The sequence below is a fragment of the Peromyscus californicus genome, unplaced genomic scaffold (assembly GCF_007827085.1).
Source record: "Peromyscus californicus insignis strain IS unplaced genomic scaffold, ASM782708v3 Scaffold_3__1_contigs__length_106647218, whole genome shotgun sequence".
NCBI lineage: Eukaryota > Metazoa > Chordata > Mammalia > Rodentia > Cricetidae > Peromyscus > Peromyscus californicus.
In genome coordinates, this window is record NW_026294551.1 from 16,401,948 (window position 1) to 16,424,700 (window position 22,753).

The 22,753-nt window shown below is 45.6% G+C and overlaps 3 protein-coding genes across 8 annotated transcripts in view; 1 reads left to right on the forward strand and 2 right to left on the reverse strand.

The window, feature by feature from the left end:
• Positions 1 to 57: 57 nt before the first annotated feature.
• Psmc5 (proteasome 26S subunit, ATPase 5) lies at positions 58 to 6,769 on the reverse strand. Its single transcript, XM_052758740.1, has 12 exons — positions 6,646 to 6,769; positions 5,976 to 6,047; positions 2,443 to 2,512; positions 2,041 to 2,138; positions 1,836 to 1,892; positions 1,517 to 1,747; positions 1,151 to 1,277; positions 871 to 1,061; positions 668 to 766; positions 476 to 586; positions 283 to 369; positions 58 to 159 (listed from the first exon to the last, which is right to left on the reverse strand). Exons 1-12 carry the CDS (start codon positions 6,697 to 6,699, stop codon positions 106 to 108), a joined length of 1,251 nt encoding a protein of 416 aa, XP_052614700.1. The 5' UTR covers positions 6,700 to 6,769; the 3' UTR covers positions 58 to 105.
• Positions 6,770 to 6,790: 21 nt separating this feature from the next.
• Positions 6,791 to 13,914, forward strand: Ftsj3 (FtsJ RNA 2'-O-methyltransferase 3). Of its 3 annotated transcripts, XM_052758736.1 has the most exons (22): positions 6,791 to 6,834; positions 6,929 to 7,109; positions 7,193 to 7,285; positions 7,426 to 7,531; positions 8,025 to 8,071; positions 8,174 to 8,253; positions 8,806 to 8,905; positions 8,992 to 9,186; positions 9,266 to 9,381; positions 9,477 to 9,581; positions 9,662 to 9,762; positions 9,926 to 10,006; positions 10,093 to 10,227; positions 10,319 to 10,454; positions 11,443 to 11,630; positions 11,818 to 11,935; positions 12,006 to 12,265; positions 12,384 to 12,469; positions 12,562 to 12,661; positions 12,761 to 12,944; positions 13,029 to 13,123; positions 13,209 to 13,914. In XM_052758736.1, exons 3-22 carry the CDS (start codon positions 7,219 to 7,221, stop codon positions 13,399 to 13,401), a joined length of 2,493 nt encoding a protein of 830 aa, XP_052614696.1. In that variant the 5' UTR covers positions 6,791 to 6,834; positions 6,929 to 7,109; positions 7,193 to 7,218; the 3' UTR covers positions 13,402 to 13,914. The 3 variants fall into 3 exon arrangements, with proteins under 3 accessions (XP_052614696.1, XP_052614695.1, XP_052614697.1); XM_052758735.1 differs by having other exon boundaries at positions 6,806 to 7,109; XM_052758737.1 differs by lacking the exons at positions 6,791 to 6,834; positions 6,929 to 7,109; positions 7,193 to 7,285 and having other exon boundaries at positions 7,426 to 7,631.
• Positions 13,761 to 22,753, reverse strand: part of Ddx42 (DEAD-box helicase 42) — a 46,591-nt gene continuing 37,598 nt past the window's right edge. For all 4 annotated transcript variants that reach the window (XM_052758731.1, XM_052758730.1, XM_052758732.1 and 1 more), the window contains 3 exons: positions 17,561 to 17,671; positions 16,288 to 16,389; positions 13,761 to 15,440 (listed from right to left, as the gene is read on the reverse strand). In XM_052758731.1, coding sequence (XP_052614691.1) covers positions 14,763 to 15,440; positions 16,288 to 16,389; positions 17,561 to 17,671 — 891 coding nt within the window. In that variant the 3' untranslated portion in view covers positions 13,761 to 14,762. The remainder of the gene's footprint in view (positions 15,441 to 16,287; positions 16,390 to 17,560; positions 17,672 to 22,753) is intronic.

Consider the following 22,753-nt stretch of genomic DNA (forward strand, 5'->3'; position numbering starts at 1 on the left):
GCCCAGACCTGGTCATTGAACAGTGCAGTCACTTATTAACAGACTGGAGTTCGAGAGTTTACCGCACAGACCTTTATTGGAGGGATCCACACAAAGGACACACCCTCATTTCCATAGCTTCTTGATGGACATATTTTTCTCACTGTCCTTTTGCATGACCTGGAGAGGGAGGTAGAAGAGAGTGAATATACATGTGTGAGCGGGGATTTATGAACTGCAAACGCAAGCTTAGCCCATGGTCCAGAGCCACTGCGGCAAAGGCAGAAGGGCAGAGACACACACCTTTGCTACTGCCATCTCGAAGTCCTCCTGAGTGACGTGGACACGCCGTTCCCGCAGAGCATACATGCCGGCTTCTGTGCACACACCCTAAGCAGGGAAGAGAAGCTGAGGCTCTGCTGCTGGGCCCCCTTAGCACTGGGTTGGCTCTTAAGGCATCCTGCTACTGTCCTGCTTCCCTGAAGCCTCCAGTTACCTTCACTTCAGCCCCTGAAGCTCCTGGCATCAATTCAGCAATTTTTCTCAGGTTGATCCCCCTGGTCAAGTTCATTTTGCGAGAGTGGATTTTCAAAATGTCCAGCCGGGCCTAGGGATAAAAGAAGAAAGCCCTGAGCCCTGCACCCTATCTCCATAGCCAGAGCTCCAACAGGCACCATCCACCACAGACCTCCTCATTAGGAGGTGGGAATTCAATTTTTCTGTCGATCCTCCCAGGACGAAGCAGGGCAGAGTCCAGGATATCAATCCTATTAGTAGCCATGATAACCTGGGAAAGGAAGGAGTGGAATCAGCTCAACAACTCTTAGGCCTGTGCCACCCATGCCACCCCACACCTTTACCTGGCTTGTGGGAAAGCCTCTACCACCTCACCTTGATATTCTTGGTGGCCTCGAAGCCATCCAGCTGGTTGAGCAGTTCCAGCATTGTGCGCTGCACTTCACTGTCCCCGCCAGAGCCTCCCTCCAGCCGGGAGGAGCCGATAGAGTCAATCTCGTCCATGAAGATGATAGATGGAGCATGCTCTCGTGCCATGACAAACAGCTCCCTCACCATCCTTGCCCCTATGCAAAGGCCAACCTGGCATTAGGAGCTGATGTGCACCCCACCCTCTCCCCTTCTACTCAGCACTCACAGTCTTAGCCATAGTTACCTTCTCCGATAAATTTCTGTACCAGTTCAGAGCCAGACACACGAATAAAGGTACAGTCCGTATGATGAGCCACAGCGCGGGCCAACAATGTCTTCCCAGTGCCTGGGGGTCCATACAGGAGCACTCCCTGGAAGCGGGGATACATCACACTTAGGGGAAAAAGCCAATCCTTTTCATTTACTGAACATGCACTAACAAGTGAGGGCTCTGTGCTGGACCCCTCGCTCGAGGGGAGGGATGTAAGAAATGAAGACCGATGTCCTTTCTGCACTGTATTCAAACTAGCTTCGTGCTCTGGCAACCCCAGCACTGGATCTAGTCTGAGGAGACCGAGCCCGCAGCCGCCCAGCAAAGTCTGATGTTTACCTTTGGCTGTGCAATACCCAGTGCTTCAAAGAGCTCAGGGTGCTTCACGGGCAGCTCGATCACTTCTTTGATCTCTTTGATCTGCTTGTCCAGACCACCAATCATCTCGTAAGTTGAGTCCGGCACCTTTTCCACCATCATGAGTGACACCAGAGGGTCCACCTTATTAGGTAGGATCTTATGCAGAGTGTAGCTGTCATTCCTTAGAGCAACCCGGCAATTGGGCGTCACCTGGACGAGGGTGCCGGGCAGGAGTAAGTCTCAGGATGCAGTGTGGTGGTGCTGCTCCCCCATCCACAACATCACCAGCTACACTTACATCATTGATGTCAATGTTCTTGTCCACATCAACGACGAATTTGCCCTCAGGATGGACCTGAAGAAATAAGGGCTCATGATTTTCCTCAAGAATCAGCGCATCACCCCTAACCAGGAATAACCCAGGGAAGTTCTAGAACACGGCAAGGCTGCATACAAGGGGTGGGAATGCAATGAGCTGGTTCTTGGGGTCATGCTGCTTTTACCTTGACCAACACTTTTTTCTTATCCATGGCCCGAACTACTTCTCCAACATAGGAGCCCTGTTCCTGCAGCAGCTGCAGCTCTTCCCGCAACAGGCGAACTGAAGAGAAAAACCAAACTAAACAAAAAACAATCCTAAAGAACCACCAGCCACCCAGCCTCTCATTTGGCATTTCCTTGGTACTCGATTCAATATGCATAAACTAAAAGAAAACCCTTCTGTCTTGAAAAGGGTTTACCGTGGATCTCTGAAGAGGTAAATGGGAAACAAGTACATTGAACAGTGGAAAGCATCACTTTAGGCTGAGGAGACAGTGAGCATTACAGAAGATGGAAGGTTGGGAACACCCAGACTTTGTCTCAACCAACACATACACGAAGCCTTCCATTTCCTCCCCTCTCACCTTTTGCATTTAGCTCATTCCTCTGGGCCTGCAGTCTCCGGAGATTCTGGCTCTTATCATTTACAATCAGCTGGGGAGGACAAGAGACAAGTCCCATTACTCAGAAGCAACAGCCTGTTAGGAAACTGGATCTTGGCTGAGACGCTTACAGGCAGGTTTGAGCTGCTGCTTCTGACCTCACTCCAGCAGGGTCTGAAGACCCTGTCCTGTCTGCTAAGATTTCCTAAGGAGCCCCAGGTAGCCATCACAGAAGGCTTCTAGTCCACTACCGGTCCTGGAATAACAGGATCTAGTGGTGAAAAATTATAGCTTCTCATGGAGTGGCTTGTGGAGAGGGACCATGGTATGGTGGAAAGACACAGGAAGCCTGAGTTCTAGCTCAACGGCTGTCAGTTAAAAGTTAGTTAGTTCCTAACGCCAAGTCTTCAGATGTGTGTATACAACCTGGGGTGACTGCAGAAGCCAGGAAAGTAAAACGGGACCATAGTGTGTGTGTGTGTGTGTGTGTGTGTGTGTGTGTGTGTGTGTGTATAATAGAGAGGGATATAAATGATATGAAGGAAGAAATGGGAAAGGGGGAGCCTTAATTAGAAAGGGAAGAAAATAAATATAGGAGGGAGGAAGGTAAAACAACAGGATGTCTGAAAAAGTCATTAAGGAATCATTATCTACATAAAATAATGTATAATACATATAAGTCTGTGTATACCAATACACATCTATTTTAAATGAAAGCTTCCCACCTGGGTTGACGATGCTCCACGCAAGGGCCATAGACTAGTTAATAAAAACCCCACCAGGGGGCTGGAGAGATGGCTCACTGGTCAAGAGCACTAGCTGCTCTTCCAGAGGACCTGGGTTCAATTCCCAGCACCCACATGGCAGCTCACAATTGTCTGTAACTCCAGTTCTCGGGGATCTGACATCCTCACATCAATCAATAAACAAACAAACAAACAACACAGAACCCACCAGGTATGAGTAATCTACCTTTTGAGTTGTTGGTCAGGGTCATCTAGAGACTCCCTGGGCTAGTAAAGTCAAGGATCTTGAAAAGACTACAAACACCACTTTACTAAAACAGCATAATCCCTAACTACATTCTATTATCTTGTACCTACAGATAAATGTAGTTCTTACTCCTTGTCAAAGAAACTTCTCTTGGCAACAAATGGAGGCAATTACAGAAAACCACAACCGATCAAAACGTAGAGAACAAGAGACTGTGTGCTGCCTGGTCCCAGCTGATACATCTAAACAGCTCCTACACCTAAGGCTCGGGGATCATTTTGGAAGGCAAATAATTTGGGGGGCAAATGATTCCAAAAGCCAGAGGAACAAAAAGTTCGTTGTCAGATTGCGTCTCCTAGAAATGCCAGAGAGGCTACATTCATGAAGTCTCATCAACATGGCTACCTAAGCAAGTTCAGAACAAGGACGACACCAATGGACACGCTAACATGGAAAGGGGGAAGCTCATCCATGGGGCCTCAACCTTAGACAAAGAACTATGGGTAAGTGAGGAATGTTGAGAGGAAGAGAAATAATCTTCCCAAAGGAAGAGCCCCTCTCCCCAAATTGGTCATATCATACTAAGTGACTATATACATACAGGTAACATTATATGGACTGAACAGGTTGTATTTATGTATTTGGGAACATATATTATTATTTTCATATGCATCTATGTAACAAAAAGAGGCCATGAATTTGAGAGAAAACAAGGGGAGCTGGTGTACAGGAGGGATTGGAGGGAAGGAAAGTGTGTGTGTGTGTGTGTGTGTGTGTGTGTGTGTGTGTGTGTGTGTGTAAAATTATAATTTCAAAAACTAAAATTAGAAAAGTGAGTAAAAAAAGGTAAGCACAGCCAGGCATGGTGGTGCAGGTCTTTAATCCCAGCACTCAGGAGGCAGAGGCAGGCGGATCTCTGTGAGTTAGAGGCCAGCCTGGGCTACAGAGTGAGATCAGGACAGTCAGGACAACACAGAGAAACCCATTCTTGAAAAAATAACAGCATGGTAGGCATGGTAGCACAGGACTGTAATTCCAACACTAAGGAGGCTGAGGCTGGAAGCTGAGGAGTTCTAGGCCAGTCTGGGCTACACAGTGAGATCCTGTTTTAAATCAGTTAAACAGCCAGGTGATGGTGGCGCACACCTTTGGTCCCAGCACTTGAGAGGCAGAGGCAGGCAGATCTTGGTGAGTTTGAGACTAGCCTGGTCTACAGAGCGAGTTCTAAAACAGCCAGGGCTACACAGAGAGACCCTGTCTCGAAGAACCAAAAAGAAAAGAAAAAAAAAAAAAAAGATCTGTCTTTAAACTGCACACAGGCAACAGCATCCATTATCCTGCTTTATTTCAGACCTGAGAGAGATGGCATCACATAGAGAAGCATTAAAAAATGGTAAACCAAGCTGGGTGTGGTGGCTCTTGTCTTTAATCCCAGCACCTGGGAGGCAGAGGCAGGAGAATTATTGAGTTTGAGTCCAGCTTTATCTACATAGGGAGTTCTGGGTCATCTGGGGGTACACAGTGAGACATTGTCTAAAAAAGGAAAGGAAAACCAAATAGAATAGCTGTAAATGCACCTGGGGTTCAGAAATTTTCTCTGTGGCTTTCCAAACCCATTCTCATTCCCACTTAACACCTTTGGCTAACTGTACCTTTTACAAGTGGTTTTGTTTTCCAAATAGAGTTTTATGTAATCTGGGCTGATTTCAAACTCAAAATACTACTCCTGCCTCAGCCTCCTGAGTGCCGGCATTACTGGTATGCCTACCACACCCCACTCAGTGATATCTCCCCCCCCCCCAAATTAAAATTTGACTCTTGGGACTAGAGAGGTGGTTCAGTCATTGAAAGTACTGGCTGCTCTTCCACAGAACCTGGCCTTCATCCCCAGCACCCACATGTCAACTTACAACCTTCTGTAACTCCAGTTACAGGGGATCCCACATGCTCTTCTGGCTTCCACAGGCACCAGGCATATGTGTGGCACACAGACATAGATGCAGGCAAAACACCCATACACATAAAATGAAAAACTTAAAAAGCAAGCAAGCAAACAAACCAACCCTAACTAAATACTACTCAAATACTAAATACTAAATCAAAGAGATGAGCGTTAAGGGCAGTAGATTATTAATATACTTGACACTGCTTGTTAATTCCCAACTACAAAGAAGGGGCTGAAGAGACTGCTCAGCAGTTAGGTGGGCTTACTACTTTTGCAGAGGACCTGGGTTTAGTTTTCAGTATCCATGGTAGATCATAACCACCTGTAACTCAAGTTCCAGGGGATTCACTGCCCTCTTCTGGCCTCCACAGGCAATTTGCATAAATATGGTGCACATAAACTTACACAAGCATGCACACACACGTACACACAATAAACAAATTAAAAAAAAAAAAACTTCAAAGGAACAACACAGGAAAAGAACTCTCCACTGCACTCCCAGTGGAATAAGGACTTGAGGAATTCTGCATCCATCACTTCCCATCTTCGTCTAGCTCCCTCTGGTGTCTGTACTCACCTGGAGTTCTTCAATCTTGGACAGATAATACTGGCGGAGTCCACTGCCTGCCTTCCCCTCTTCCAGTTCCATCTGAAGACAAGTGTAATTGTTAAACAAGGGCCTAAACCACTGGGATTAAGCCATACTATTTCCAAGGCACTTCACCATACAGCTTAAGAAATAAGGCCAGAAAAATCTCATTCCTTTTTCCTCAGATCTCGATGGGTGAGGTCTGTGTGTTCGAAGCTTAGTTCTTGTTCTAACCCTTCCTTTTGAATCCACTAAAAGGATGCAATTACCACCTACCTCCTACTTTTAGGAGGCTCAAGGGGTCATATATCCACGGAGCGCTTTGCTCCGTGGAGCGCTTTGCTCCGTGGCAAGAGCTATACAGACCCAAGGTGAACTAACTACTCCAGACAAAGCCAAAACGGAGGAGCGGAGTCCAGGTCCGGCCCCAGGCCATTCCTGCTTGCCTCGCTCCTCACTCCGTTTCTACCCACCCCTGTCCTGCTGAACCGGGGCGGCGCTGACACAGCAGATCCAGTCCCAGGCAGGGTCCAGTCTGACGTGGTCCACCCGTTCCTGATCCACTCGACCCCCTTGCTCTTGGCCACTCCTCACTTCAGATTATACGCACTCGGCACGCAGCTTGGGTGGCTGCCTTCCGCCGCCGCCGCAGCCTTACCTGCTCTGGCCCATCAAGCGCCATCTTCCCTCTTTCGGCAGGGACCGCCGGCATCCAAGTCACCCTATCGCGCAGGCGCGGAGGCGGAAGCCTGCGACCTGAGACTCGGCCGAGAAGAGTTCCGGGTCAATGGGAGGGGTGTGTGGCGAGACAATAACAGCGGCTCTAATGGGAGAGGCGCTTCTGGAGGTCAGTAGCTTTGGGAGGGAGTGAGGAGGCGTAGACCTTCTGGGTGTTGCTTCCTAGAGTCTAGGTTAGCAGTTACTGTACGCGACCTTCTTAGGCTCCACTTTTGGCTTGTAAGACCCGCGGACTGAAAAATTTTGGCCACACTCAAAATGGCGGAAAACTTAAAGCCAGGAACGCAGGAAACGCGGGCGGAAGCGGAAGTACGATAGCTGCCTACATGTGCTATTTCCTAAGTGTTGAAAACCCTGTGGAGTTAAGGGCTGTCTCGGGGTCCGGTGAGTGATTTCTTCGTCAACTAAGGAGTCGAAGCAGAATCCAGTGTTCGGGAAGATGTCCTCAACTTTTTCTTTCTCCCCAGAGTGAGTGATACTACCCCATCCCACCATGGGGAAGAAAGGCAAAGTAGGCAAGAGCCGGCGGGACAAGTTCTATCACCTGGCCAAGGAGACTGGTGAGTCCGGGTTCGCGCTTTTTCTAATACTGAATTCCTTTTCCTTAGAGGGGGTGATGGGGTTGTGAGACCGTGGAAGTCCTGCTAGAAAAGGCCTCCGTAGACGTTATTGTTTTCTACACTAACTCCCTACGGTCCAGGTTATCGTTCGCGCTCTGCCTTCAAACTGATCCAGCTCAATCGCCGCTTTCAGTTCCTGCAGAAAGCCCGGGCCTTGCTGGACCTGTGTGCTGCGCCCGGAGGATGGTAACATTTGGCAGGGGCTGCACTGATGGCACCTTCCTGGCCCTGATTAGTTTTGAGTTGCTTTGGAGTGGGAATCGAATCTCTACCCATCCCTGTTACAGTAATTACATAATTCACATTAAATATTCCGTAGCATGTTCCTTTCTTAAACTTTGGAAGGCAGCTTTATTTTCTTTTCCTCAACTGGGGCTGGAACCAAGGACTTACTCATGTTAGACAGGCACTCTACCTCTGAGTTATATGAGATTGGGGAATCTGCTTTATTATTTCTCGAGACAGGGACTCTTAAAAGTTGCCCAGGATGGCCTTGAACGTGTGAGTTTACTGCCTTGCCCTCCTTGGAACTGGGAATGCAGGCGTGTGCTGGAATTCAAGAAGCAGTTTGCTTCTTGACTGTAGAGAATGTGTGTGTAAAGACGTTTGGCCACTACATGTAACAGGTGAAACATCACATTGCCAGAGGGAAAGGTATTTTAATATGTCCCTTTCACAGGCTGCAGGTGGCTGCCAAGTTTATGCCTGTATCCAGTCTTATTGTGGGTGAGTGACTCTTCTGGGTATTTGAGGGAGAGGGGTTTGTGAAATACCAACTTTGTTCTCCATCTCTCAAGCCATGTAATTCACTGACCTAACTTCTTCCAGGAGTGGACCTGGTTCCAATCAAGCCTCTTCCCAATGTTGTGACTCTTCAGGAAGATATCACAACAGAGCGCTGTAGGCAGGTAATGAGAATTTCTCCTTCCTGCCCCTTTATGTGCAGACATCATTGTCTCCTAAGGGTGAAACACTTCCCAGTTTACCATGGTTTTTAAGCATGTGCCCCCAAAGACCCATGACAATCCTAGTGTACATTTCCATCTTTACTTATAGTCAAGGTTTTCTTTTTTTCTTTTTTCCCCAAGACAGTGTCTTGCTGTGTACTTCAGGATAGCTTATAACTAGTTATGTAGCATAGACTGACGTGGAACAAGTTTGGCCTTGATCTTGCAGTCTTTCTGCCTCTTGAGTACTGGGATTACAGGCTTGTGCTACCAAGCCTGGTAGAAGCAGTACTGTGAATTGGTAGGACAGGAGATCTTCAGTAAAGTTCTTTCCAGTGAACTCATTCTAAGCTTGGTGAAGACAGAAGTGTTGTTTCTTGTACCCCTAGAACCTGGCACAGGATGTTGCCCATGGTGAGCACTTAGTAAATGACTGACAGATGACTGAACCAGGAATTCTATTCTTAGCCCTTCTTTTGTTTCCACTGCTATAAACCCTTTACTTTTCATCAGGCCCTGAGGAAGGAGCTGAAGACTTGGAAAGTTGATGTTGTACTCAATGATGGGGCTCCCAACGTTGGGGCTAGTTGGGTCCATGATGCTTACTCACAAGGTACTGGGAATGTGGAGCTTGGAAGGGAGGGTGGAGGTGGCATGCTCTGAAGCTGCAGATTCTTACTGTCTGTCTCTGCCCTACAGCTAACTTGACACTGATGGCACTGCGTCTGGCTTGTGATTTTTTGGCCCGTGGTGGTTGCTTCATCACCAAAGTCTTCCGTTCACGTGACTATCAGCCCCTGCTGTGGATCTTCCAGCAGCTGTTCCACCGTGTCCAGGCCACGAAGCCCCAGGCCTCTCGCCACGAATCTGCAGAAATCTTTGTAGTTTGCCAAGGTGGGATGTCACTACTTCTTCCTCTTGACACAACCTTCTAATTATGAAAGCATAACTTTGATTTCTCTTCCCATTTTAGGATTCCTGGCTCCTGACAAGGTTGACAGTAAATTCTTCGATCCTAAGTTTGCCTTTAAAGAGGTTGAAGTTCAGGCTAAAACTGTTACTGAGCTGGTGACGAAGAAGAAGCCAAAGGTGTGTGGTTTTTGTTTTAAGAAATGGGTTGTGAAACTGGGAAGACTTGATATCCAAGAAGGGACGGTCTAACCATCTCTGTTTCCCTTCCTAAGGCTGAAGGTTATGCTGAAGGTGATCTCACTCTCTATCACCGAACCTCAGTCGCTGACTTCTTGCGAGCTGCCAATCCTGTTGACTTCCTCTCCAAGGCCAGCGAAGTGAGTTCCCAGATTGAAGGTATAAGGGAGCCCCAGAAACATGGCCAGAAAGAAATTTCATTCCTTTTCCTCACAAATAGATCTCAATAGATGATGAAGAGTTGGCACAGCATCCAGCTACAACTGAGGATATAAGAGCATGCTGTCAGGACATCAAAGTGCTGGGGCGCAAGGAACTTAGGTACATAGGTGTAAGGGCCAGAGTACAGGCCTTTGAAGAACATGACGTTGGACTCTGGGAACCAGGATTCCATTTGTTTGTGGCTGAAGCCTGAAATTTGGAGTGTGGACTTAAAGAGGCAGGGATGGGATGATTAAGATTAGTAATAGTATTTCTTGGGCAGGTCTCTCCTGAATTGGAGAACAAGACTTCGGCGATATGTGGCCAAGAAGCTGAAAGAGCAAGCAAAGGCACTGGACATCAGGTGAGGAAGTAACCAGGATTAGCAGTGGTTGGGTGTTGGACCAAGTGTCTGGGAAAATAAGCAGACTCTTTGGATTGGTGTGCCAGCCTCAGCTCAGAAGAAGAAGGTGATGAGGATGAGTCAGTGGCTGAGACAAAGCAGGCTTCAGAGGAGGAGGAGGAGGAGCAGCTTGACCGGACCCTGGCAGAGATGAAAGCCCAAGAGGTGGCCGAACTAAAGAGGTGAGGGGCCTGAGCAAGAGTATATGGAGATGGTACAAGGCACAGAAGTTTTGGAGCCAGGCAGGTTAAATCCCTCAAACTATCTGTTCAGGAAGAAAAAGAAATTGCTTCGTGAACAGAGGAAGCAGCGGGAGCGTGTAGAACTGAAGATGGATTTGCCTGGGGTTTCCATTGCAGATGAGGGGGAGACAGGCATGTTCTCCCTGCGTACCATCCAGGGTCAGCAGGTAAGGGACGGCTGGAGATGGGAGTCAGGATGATCAGTTTGAAGGCCTGGAGGTGGAGGGACATTGGATTAAATGTACTGAATGATCGTGGGGTTTGGTTGTTGTATTCACCAATAAAGTTAGTAAGGGGAATTGTAGAGGAAAAAAGTGAGAATACTCTGACTCACACGCTGAAAAGAAACAGCCTAATAGGAGATCAGGAAGATTTGTAAAACTAGAGTGTTAAGACCAAGAGTTCACGTTACAGTAGATGAAGCTGTAGCGCCTGGGTTACCAACACAGACTGGATCCCTCCATGGGGCAGTCATCTTCACCTCACTGTGGCAAATGAACAACTCGCATTGGGCTGCTAGGTGATGCTTCTGTCAAATATGGAAGAACATGCCTTCCATGGTGAAGGCAATGTCACATGCAGAATGAGCTTTTGTGGTAAGATAGCCTAGTCACCTTTATGACACAGGAGAGCCAACAGAGCAGGTACAGCTTTTAGTTTCAACTCTACTTGAGGTATGTAACAACTATGTACCATTCCTCAGTTTGTTTCATTTGTTAAACAAGAATATATCATATCCACTGCGAGTTTTATGGAGAATTAAGAAATTGGTTAAGTATAACCCCAAGATAATTGTGATAAATATAGTTCTGTCCACCCTGAGAATAGGTTCTTGGTTCTGAGAGTACTTGAAAGCTATCAGTTTGGTTTGATGCATGCTTTCTGGTGCTTCTTTACTTGGGATCAAAATGTAGAGATGTGAATTCAGGTATTTCAAGTGGCTTCTGAGTTATTTTTAAACTAGTCAGCATGTAGGCCTGAACCTAGAACTGGATGTTTTAGACACGCTGGTTCCTTTTCTAGGTCACAGCTGCTGTGTAGGCACTAACATTTGTCAGTGTTCTGAGAAATGTTAAAGGATGAACTAAGTTAATGGGCATGGGAAAATGCACTGTGTTGCCTTTAAGTACTTCAGTCTATCCCTGTTGACTTTAGTTGCTAGAGGAAGTAACACAAGGAGACATGAATGCTGCAGACACATTTCTGTCTGATCTGCCAAGGGACGACATCTATGTGTCAGACGCTGAGGAGGAGGATGATGATGATACTTCTCTGGAAAGTGACCTGGATCCAGAAGAGCTGGCAGGAGTCGGGACACATTCTGGTCTGAAGGACCGGAAGTGGTAAGTGCTGTGTGTGTGAAAGGAAGTGCTGCCACCCTCAGCTTGATTCTTAAGACAGAATTGGTGTGGGCATAGACAGCAAAGCCTCTAGGTGCTGGGGGTGGGGTGGTGGTGGAGGGGGGTGGGGTGGGGGAGGTGGTGGTAGTGTGTAACTTAAGTTTCACCTCACTTTCCTTTGGGTCTACAGCTTGCGGTTTGCTCAAGTAGATGACAATAAAGAGGAGGAAGGAGAGAACCCATTGCTGGTACCACTGGAAGAAAAGGCGGTGCTGCAGGAAGAGCAAGCTAACCTGTGGTTCTCCAAGGTAGAGCCAGGGAGCTGACAGGACACTGGAATTCCCTGGGAGAAGGGTTGCTGAGGTTTTCCTATCACAGGACGGCTTCAGTGGAATTGAGGATGACGCTGATGAGGCCCTGGAGATCAGTCAGGCACAGCTGCTCCACAAGAGCCGTAGGAAGGAGCCACCTCCACCACCTTCTAGTCTAAAGACTGAGAAGAAACCTCCCCAGTGCCAGAATGAGGTTCCTAAGGAGACAGAGGCTGTTTCGGGGACAGAAGCTGTCACTGACCCTGGAGGGGAGGACAAAGTCAGCAGCTCAGATAGTGATAGCAGCAGCAGTGAGGATGAAGAAAGGTGAGTGGATATAGCTGATGAGTTTCTGTGTAGGTTCACTAGGTGGTTTTAAATGGGAAATAAAGTGGATTATCCCATGGAGGTGGTAGAATCATCACAATTCTGCCTTCTTCCACAGCTGGAAAGCATCCCGTAGTATCAAGCGAAGCCGTGGTTCTAAGGCAGATGACGATGGGTTTGAGGTCGTGCCTATTGAGGACCCAGGTAAGAAGTATGTATGTACACAGTGGAGAGAGAAACCAGATGAAGTTTCAGTGATGAGAATCAGGTTTTGAATTTTGTCTTTCCCCCTCCAGCGAAACACCGAATTCTGGACCCTGAAGGCCTTGCTCTAGGTGCTGTTATTGCCTCTTCCAAAAAGGCAAAGAGAGACCTTATAGATAACTCATTCAACCGGTAAGAGCCCCAGCATCATGAAGTTCCGTGGGCGAAGGGAAGGTTTCCTTCCTTAGGGAAGTAACAGGTGATTGCTGGCTTGGTATCCTCTCTACTCAGGTATGCATTTAATGAAGATGAGGGAGAGCTTCCAGAGTGGTTTGTGCAGGAAGAGAAGCAGCACCGGATACGCCAGCTGCCTGTTGACAAGAAGGATGTGGAGCATTACCGAAAACGCTGGCGGGAAATCAATGCACGGCCTATCAAGAAAGTAGCTGAGGCTAAGGCCAGAAAGAAACGGAGGGTAAGCAGCTGAGATTGCCTTAGGTTTTAGGAGTTGCTGGGGAAAGTTAGAGAAAGAAGTCATCTAACTGAGGCTCCCCTCCAGATGCTGAAGAAGCTGGAGCAGACCAAGAAGAAGGCAGAAGCTGTGGTGAACACTGTGGACATCTCAGAACGAGAAAAGGTGGCACAGCTTCGAAGGTAATTTGGCGAACAGTAGCCACAAAGACACCGGGTTAAGTAGAGTTCCCGAGAGCGGACCATAACCTGCTTCTTTCTTTTACAGTCTCTACAAGAAGGCTGGACTTGGCAAGGAGAAACGCCAGGTCACCTATGTTGTAGCTAAAAAAGGTGTAGGCCGTAAGGTCAGGCGGCCAGCTGGAGTCAGAGGTCATTTCAAGGTAGTGGACTCTAGGATGAAGAAGGACCAGAGAGCACAGCAACGGAAGGAACAGAAGAAAAAACACAAGCGGAAGTGAGCAGAGGCATCTGGAGAGACAAAAACTAGGAAGATGTGGTATAGTTCACTCTGGTGGTTTTGGCACCTGCTGTTGCCAAAACCATATGATTAGGGGAGCTATTGTGTGCCTACAATTCTACAATAGAAGTCCTTCTTGCCTCTTGAAGAATGGTCATACATGAAAGCACCAAGGGACTATTTTTGATTATGACAGACTGACACCCCCAATCTTCCACAAAGGACTTGGGATGGAAACATCTTTTTTAAGCCTTAAGGGGAAATGTGAGGGCATTGTTGTAGTCTATTAAGCATGTGGTTCTTTTGAGTCCTCTCCCACCCTTTCCCATTATTTGAATAAAATGAAGATAACACAACAAATAACTTTTCTGATAGTTTAATAAGCAAGCACTTCCCCACATTTCACATCATAGGCTGCACTGTTCCAAGCCATAATTTAATATGTAGCAACTACTGTACGGCAGAACGACAGCCCTCAGGTCCCAGTAGTAAAACATTTACTAGCGAGCAAGCAGAGAGGAATGCACATCTTAAAGAAACCTTCACAAAAAAATAAAACAAAAAAAATCACAAAATTCAAAGTTTGTATATTTTCATTTTATAAACAAGATAGAACAAAAATCATCAGAATCATTTCAGTAAAAGACTTTTCTACTATTGGGGCAAGTTAAAAAAAAATTACAATGAGAAGACACTTTCAAAGCTACTGTTGGGGATGGTTTTCAATGGTAAATTTAGCAGTGCCCCAGGCCTGGTGATGCCGTAATTCTTCAGTCCCAGTGGCTTAGGATCTCAACGCCTGAGTCTGGAAGGCTGCCCTTCCTACATGTCTCAGGGCTGGAAACAAAGCTGTCTGAGGAACCTAAGTACCAGGTACCTCCCCTGCAAATACCTGAAAGCACCAAACTGTTTCCCAAGCATCCCTAACAGATTGAAGGTTGGGTTTACGGAAGCCAACTCCAAAAACGGGACTGCCTGGCCACAGCTAACAAAAAAATCCAATTTATAGATGTTTATAAGGTGACATTTTAGTAAAAAATATAAGCTATTATAAACCTAGAGTGAGTTTTGTGCCCTATAAGGCCCTTTCTCCCTAAGTATCTTCCACTTACCCTCCTTATAACTCACCCAGAGGAACAAAAGCTTCCCAACTCTCTGCTTTCCAGGACCAATGCAGGTTCCCAAGAAAACATCTGAATGAACACCAGATGAAGGTATAATGTCTCCATGCTCCAGCTCTCCACCAAGGGCAGGGGGCCCTTACATCTTGGACCCCAACCCAGCCCTGAGACACCTAGATACCAAAATCTTTCTAAAAATAAAATTAAAGACAACTGATTCACGCTGATTTTCACATACCCTCTAACTGTCCCATCGACTTTTCTTGCGTTTGGGTGGCTCTGGAACAGCAAAACCATCAGGTGTCTTATCTGACTTGCTGTCCACTTTGTCTATCTTGCTGCTGTCCACCTTGGGAGGGTCCATCCTGTTTTCACGATTAAAGCCTTCTTTCCTGCTTTCTCCATTCCTACCATCATTTGTACCCCGGCTCTCTCCATGTCTGCCGGCACTTCCTCCGTGCCTGTTCTCTCCGTGTCGGTGGCCATCAGTATGACGGCTGCTGCTTTCTGGGTAACGGTATCCATCTCCATGGCGACCACCATCTCCATGCCGGTTGCCACCATCTCCATGACTGTGACGGCCACCACCCCTGTTCTCAGTATATCTCTCTCTCTTCCCATTGCCACCCCCCATCCCTTCACGGCTGTTACTCCCTGAAGCTGTGTTGTTGACTCCTTGGGTTCCAACAGAAGGGTAGGTCACTGGAGCACTGCTGATATTCCCAGAACTGCTGAAGCCTGGGATGTTCTTGGAAGCACTGGTGATGGGGCTGTCTGGACTATTATGGCCCTGCTGTGTTGAATTAGTTGGAACAGAATTTAAGCTTCCTGCACTAGTCCATCCACTTGCCCCAGCAGAAGAGCTTCCAGCCTTCTGATTACTTAAACTGGCTGCAACAAAGTGACTCTTGTACTGGGACTGAAAGAGAAAAAGACACCAGGAATAAGCATAACAACAAACTTGAGTGTACAACCAAGTCTGACAACGGGGAAGTACACAAAAACCCCACCTGCATATCCAGGCAGGACACTGTTCAATCTCTATGTGAACTTCAAGTAAACAGAAGGCTCTAAATCTAGAATGAAGCTTATAGACTCAACTACTATCTCAGGGAGGTCTTCCACTCTACCAGGAGTTACTGTTGAAAGCTTTCATTAAACAAACAAACAAACAAACAAACAAACAAACAAACAAACGGGCGGTGGTGGCGCACGCCTTTAATCCCAGCACACGGGAGGCTGAGGCAGGTGGATCTCTGTGAGTTCAAGGCCAGCCTGGGCTACAGAGTGAGTTCCAGGACAGGCTCCAAAGCTACACAGAGAAACCCTGTCTCAAAAAACCAAAAAAAAAAAAAAAAAAAAAGATTTTATGCATTTTAAGTATTTTGCCTGTGTATACTTTCTTTCCTTTTCTTTTTTCTCTCAGACAAGGTTTCTCAGTGTAGTCCATGCTGTCCTGGAACTTGCTCTCAGGACCAGAATGGCCTCGATCTCAGAGATCCACCTGCCTCTGCCTTGAGTGCACGCGCTACCAGTGCCTGGCCTGTGTGCACATATTTATGTGTGCCACATGCACGCCTGGTGCCTGTGCAGACCACAAAAGGGTTTCAGATGCCCTGGAACTGTAATCAAAGATGGTTAAGTTGCCATGTGGGTGCTGACAAACCAAACCTGGATCCTCTGTAAGAATACAAGTGCTCTTAGCCACCGAACCATCTCTCCAGCCCCCTGTTGAAAGCTTTTAAAATGGAATATTTATTCCAGACCTGAAAAGCTGCTTTCATTGCTGTCAGTCTATCTCCCATGGCTCCTGTGGAGGGCTTGTAGGCTTCATAATTGCTCATTACATTGTTATTATTTCCTCGGTCCTAAAAAAAAAAAAAAAAAAAAAAAAAAGAACCAAACATACTCATGAGAATGGGAAGTAGATAAAAAAGCAACTGTCACAGACAGCCTTATCACACTGAAAATCCAGATCCATTGCTGCAGTAGGTGCTGGGTATTTTTTAGAAGTTATTTCCTTTTTGAGAAAAGGTACTATAATAAAGAGGTATTTAAAAATGCTGTGTCCCTCAACCCAGTAAATTTATTTCTGGGAATTAACCTCAAAGATCAGAATGCTTTTCTGATTATACTCACAGTATGATTGTACATTATATTAACATTCTATTAAGTATAAATGCTAAAGATGAAAATGACAATAATGTAGCACAATATAGCTTCACAGGATTTGAGTGACACTGATAAAAGATCTGAATCTATTTCAACATTTGCTGGTGTGTAACTTTTAAGTTTCATTATCTGCAATCACTTACATTGGTTAAATAATATTTGGAGTGGCCCTGGCACATATAAAGCGCTCAATAATTATCAGTCATCACTATTACTTCTACAACTAACATTACTGTAATATGAGGAACACTGTTTATCTACCAACGATGCCAAGTTAACACTACCGCTCCATGAGTGTACACTGACAGCTTTGTTCCCTGGCTTTAAAAATCACTGTAATGATGAACAGGCAAGCCAGTGAGTTGAGTGCTTTATTTACCTAACTTGTGAGACCATCCAGGTCTTCTCAAATAATCAAAGTTTTCAGTGTAGACACCCTTTCTGAGTATAGTTTTAGCTTTGTGACCATCTTAGTAACAATTTCAAGCAATAGACTCTAGGCCAGTATAGAAAGGCTATTAAAAACAGACAACTGCATTCCACACATAGCCGGAGTTTTTATTTAATTAACAAGTCTGAAGTGGGTGATGAGTTTGCATGTCTTGGTGGTCAAGGGATTGCAATCTGAGATGCACTGAAGCCAGACTAATCCTAAGCAAGCCTAGTAAGCCAGGTACACATACATGCTTCTTCCACAGCAAGTTTTCTTGTAAGAAACAGCACTGCAATGACTCAGACCAGCAGATTAAATACACACGCCCTGGGACACAGGGTTTTTGGCCTCAAGAGCTGTTCGGGTACATCAAAATATCACCAAAATTTAAGACACAGGACCTATTGCAGAGCGTTGCTGTAGTATGAACTTACCGAATTCTCTGAGCCTAGCCCAGGCCGCTCTCTATAGCCCAAGCCTCCTCCACCAATGTTCAGCTTTTTGCCTTTCCCTCCTTTGAAGCGGGATTTCCGAAACCAGGCATTCTGCAATGAAGACAATTCAAGGTTAAGCCCATGAAGGGAGAAAAAGCGAAAGAAAGTAAAACGAGTCAAAAAGAAAATGAAGTAGGCAGGAAGAACTTTTCTGCCTTGGCCTTGAAACCACAGATAGTCTTGAACTTCTGAACCTTCTACAGCCACTTCCTAAGCACTGAGATCGCATGCATTTGCTACCATGTACAGTTGAATAGAGGGTTCAAGCACTCCAGGCAAGCACCGTGCCAACAAACCATGCCCCCAACTCCACCCTGCCTTCTTTTTGGTAGCTTGACACACCAAATTTATCAGGCTGCTTAGAGCTTAGCTCAAGTTTCCCTTACTGCTCCTTCCATCAGAGCCTCCAGGAAGGAAAGTGAGTAAGCAAACATAAAATGTAACATAGTTACTCTGCCTATGTCTAACTTTAGAGAGGAAGATGAATTTGTATTTTATTTCTTAAAAAACAAAAACAAAACAAAACTGGGTAGAGGTGGTACATGCTTTTAATCCCAGCACTTAGAAGGCAGAGGCAGGCAGATCTCTGAGTTCAAGGCCAGCCTGGTCTACAGAGTGAGTTCCAGGACAGCCAGGGATACAAAGAAAAATATGTCTTGAAAAACAAAAGCCAAAAAAAAACCCCAAATTCACTTTTATTAGTGTGTGTGTGTGTGTGTGTGTGTGTGTGTGTGTGAGAGAGAGAGAGAGAGAGAGAGAGAGAGTGTGTTAGTTTATATTTACTAAGTACATGGAGGTGTCTACAGAGGCCAGGGGCATTGAATCCCGAGATGGGAGTTACAGGTGGTTCTGAGTCACCTGATGTGGACGATGGGGACTGAACCAGGGTCTTCTGAAAGAGCAGTAAGCATTCTTTTTTTCTTTCCCTTGAGACAGGGTTTCTCTGTGTAGTTTTGGTGCCTGTCCAGGATCTCGCTCTGTAAAGCAGGCTGGCCTCAAACTCACAAAGATCCATCTGCCTCTGCCTCCCGAGTGCGGGGCTTAAAGGTGTGCACCGCTTAAAGGTGTGCACCACCACCTGGCTGTAGTAAGTATTCTTAACCATGAGGGCCATCTCTCCAGCCCTATATTTTATTTCTTAACCCATCTATAAATACCACTGCCCATAAGCTTACACGGGAGCAAAGCTTGTAAAGAATAAATACATTCAGAAATGAAGGAAAAAAAGGCTAGGTGAAATAAGGCTTATTAAGAACTGACTAAATTTAGGGGCTGGAGAGATAGCTCAGAGGTTGAGAGCACTGACTGCTCTTCCAGAGGACCCAAGTTCAAGTCCCAGTGCCTACATGGCAGCTCACAACTGTCTGTTACTCCAAGATCTGACACACTCACACAGACATACATACAGGCAAAATAACAATGCACATAAGATAAAAATAAATTTAAAAAAAGAACTGACTTTAGGACAGGTGGTGGTGGTGTACACCTTTAATCCCAGCACTCAGGAGGCAGAGGCAGGTGGATCTCTGTTGTGAGGCTAGCCTGATCTACAAAGCAAGTTCTGGAACAGCCAGAGCTGTTACACAGAGAATCCATCTCAAAACCAAACCAAAACAAAAAAACAAACAAACAAGCAAAAAACAACAACAAAAAAGAACTGACATTACAACCACTGTGGAAATCAGTATGGTGGTTTCTCAGAAAATTAGGAATCAATCTACCTCAAGACCCAGCCATACCACTCTTGGGCATATACCCAAGGAATGTTCAATCATACCACAAAGATACATGCTCAACTATGTTCATAGCAGCACTATTCATAATAGCCAGAACCTGGAAACAACCTAGATGCCTGTCAACTGAAGAATGGATTAAGAAAATGTGGTACATATACACAATGGAGTACTACTCAGCAGAGAAAAACAATGACAGCATGAAATTTGCAGGCAAATGGATGGAACTAGAAAAAATCATCCTGAGTGAGGTAACCCAAACATAGGACAAACATGGTATGTATTCACTCATAAGTGGATTCTAGATATAAAGTAAAGAACAGTCAGACGGCAACCCACAGAACCATGGAGGCTATAAATATAGCATGGGGGACCCTAGGATGACTATGGCTTATAATAAGTTTTGGTTTTACTCAATTACTGAGCAAGCCTCAATGAAACATTTCACTATTAAGATAAGAATTTAGCCAGGCGGCGGCGGCGCACACCTTTAATCCCAGCACTCGGGAGGCAGAGCCAGGCAGATCTCTCTGAGTTCGAGGCCAGCCTGGGCTACCAAGTGAGTCCCAGGAAAGGCGCAAAGCTACACAGAGAAACCCTGTCTCAAAAAACCAAAAAGATAAGAATTTATACTTTATCAAGCTGATAACAGAAAAATAAATCAATTAAAAAAAATAAAAACAAAAACTATTAAAAAAACCCATATTTTGCTAAAGTAAAAAGGGGGAACTAAGGACTCATCAATCTTCTCCACATTCTATTCTTTCCCTTGTTTTATATATTTTAAATTTTTTATTAGTGGATTCTGCTGGAGTATCTGCTGCAGATAAGCACTGGAGGGCTCTTGTTGCAAATCACCCTCTGGAGCGATGGAAGGATCTTTCTACTGGCACTTGGAGGAGACCCGATCTAGTGTTGGTGTGGGCCTGGGGTTCTGTTTATGTCGTTTCTCAGGACAATGAGGTTCCTCTTTGGATTCCTGAGCGCTGTATGCACCCTATGGCTGCTGCTGAAGCCCAACATACCAGAGACCTATTGGGCCTTCGTGAAAAACTCTCCCCTTCTGATGCCAATGGGGATTAAGAGCCCAATATGGCAAGCTTTGGCAAGCATTAACGTAAGCCTAGGAACTGTAGCCATGTGGTTGGATTCTCCAGAAGGTAATGTATGGTAACTGCTTTTTCAAGTATGTTTGAGAATGTGTCACCCAGACACCTTGGAGATTAAGGATAACCCTGAAGGTCACTGACCTCCATTTGTTAACAGGAGCATGCCAGCTAAGCCTTTTCATTTTCACAATCCTCTTCAAGTTGGTACCTACTTTTCAGGAGTGGCTCTGCAACATTTATAGGCCTCCTGAAATTCATTTAGCCCCCTTTGAAGATACCTTAAAATTTATGAGCCTGAATGTAGCCATTATAAGTCCATTAGTTATGCTCCTTGTGAGCTGTCTGTTTTTTCTTTATGGTTCTTAGTTGTTCTTTTGCAGAGCTGACAGCTTAAGTCGTGCTAGGATTAAGAAATATGGGCCTTGTCGGTTCGTGTTCCTGGAGTTGTATCCATGCCAGTGGATGCCCACACGCTCGAGAAGAGAATTTGACATTGCTGCTGCCATTGTTGCTGTTATAGCATTGGCGGCCACCGCTGCTACTGTTTCTGGGATTACCATTTCATAATTGCCTACTACAGCTAGCACAGTGGAGACCCTGGCAGCAAAAGTAGCTACCACAGTTAGTTAATCTTTCATTCTATTGGGCATGATAAATTTAATTCAATAGTTATATACATTTCAATTGGCTTTGAAAATTATAAATTTATAAACTCAAGTTCCATTTGCTTTTGGGATACCATCTTACAAGGACTCCAATTTGCAGTAAGGCTCGTTAAGGAAGGGAATGGCTCAGGTGCCTTTAGCCTACTGGCTATGGGTGGGTTAGGACTTCTGTTGGTCTTTTCTGTGTCGAACACACAGATATCAAGCCCAGCGCTACTTTGAGATCTTTGGCAGCAGTTAACTCTGCAGCTCACACACGACTGAGCCTGTATGATAATGAGTATTCAGAGACGGGTAATGCCTGGGGGGACGCTCACCAACCTAAGACAGAGAGAGCGCCTGTGTGGCCTGGGCAGGCATCTCCATGACAGGTAAGGTCACCTGCTGATGTCCCACACAACCTAAGTCAGAAGCTCATTTTTTAGTAAAAGGGGGACCTGTAGGGCCCTGGCCCCTGTTTTGGGTAACTGTTGCCTTGCTTGCTGACCTTGACCTTGATATCCTCCCTATGCTAATTCCCTGCTGAGTTCTACCCTCCTGAATGCTTAAGGGAAGTTCCTTGTCTGTGTATCCTGCATAATGGGTGTTAACAGCTTAGATGCAAGATTGTAAAACAATGGTAGCGAACTTCTGCCCTCTGGGGTTCTCCCATTGTGCTGTAAGCCAGTATTTAAGACCTCCTCCCTCCTTCAATAAATGGCATACAGAAATAAAGAAAAAAGAAAAAGAACTGACATTAGCCAGGCACTTGGAAGGCAGAGACAGGTAGATGTCTGTCAGTTTGAAGCTGGCCTGGCTATGTAGTAAGGACAACCAGGGTCACATAGTGAGACTCTGCCTCAATACAACAAACAAACAAGCAGACCACAAACATCAGTGTTAAAGATTTACCTGAGAATTATACACTACTTGTCTAAATATTGCGAAGTATGATAGGCTTGGAAAAGGTACTGAGCACAGAAAGCCTAAGACACAAAAAGGGTGTAAGAAAATGCCAGGCAAGATGGGTGTGGTGGCGCATGCCTTTAATCCCAGCACTTGGGAGGCAGAGGCAGGGGAATCTCTATGAGTTTGAGGCCAGCCTGGTCTATAAAGTGAGTTCTAGGACAGAAAGGGCTGTTACACAGAGAAGCCTTGTCTCAAAAAACCAGGAGGAAAAAAAAGAAAGAAAGAAAATGCCATGCAAATGTATCCTTTTCAGAATTTTAGTTTAGCTTTGCTCTCCATTGAGTAAAGGGAGAAAAAAGCATCATTCTCCTCCTCTTTTCCGCACTGCAGTCCTTTACACTCAAGGGCATTTTGTTTACAAACAAGGGCATTCCCAACAATCCAGCTGGGCTCCATAAAGGCTCAAACAGCCAAGTCAAACAAACATTTCCTACTATCTGAACTTGTCTTAAGGAAGAGGCACTAGAATGTTTGCCTAGCACACACAAGATCTCAAATTTAATCTCTAGTACTGCAATAAAAACAAAAGTCAACTGTCCTGAACACACTTGTAATTTGAGAACTGCATGGAGTAAGTGATTCAAGGTGTAATTTGGTCATACTTAGTTTTGGAATAGAGCATATCTGGAAGAGGGCAATCAGTATGGTCAGATATGAAATATCAGTGTGTAAAAAATA

Bases quoted from the DNA above. Each gene is read 5' to 3' on its own strand.
- Ftsj3 (XM_052758736.1), top strand. From the start codon at position 7,219: ATGGGGAAGAAAGGCAAAGTAGGCAAGAGCCGGCGGGACAAGTTCTAT. The intron at 7,532-8,024 runs GTAACATTTGGC...TCCCTTTCACAG, and splicing joins TGTGCTGCGCCCGGAGGATG to GCTGCAGGTGGCTGCCAAGT. The intron at 13,124-13,208 runs GTAATTTGGCGA...TTTCTTTTACAG, and splicing joins AAGGTGGCACAGCTTCGAAG to TCTCTACAAGAAGGCTGGAC.
- Psmc5 (XM_052758740.1), bottom strand. From the start codon at position 6,699: ATGCCGGCGGTCCCTGCCGAAAGAGGGAAGATGGCGCTTGATGGGCCA. The intron at 1,278-1,516 runs GTAAACATCAGA...CCCCGCTTCCAG, and splicing joins TGGGTATTGCACAGCCAAAG to GGAGTGCTCCTGTATGGACC. The intron at 767-870 runs GTGAGGTGGTAG...TTCCTTTCCCAG, and splicing joins AGGCCACCAAGAATATCAAG to GTTATCATGGCTACTAATAG.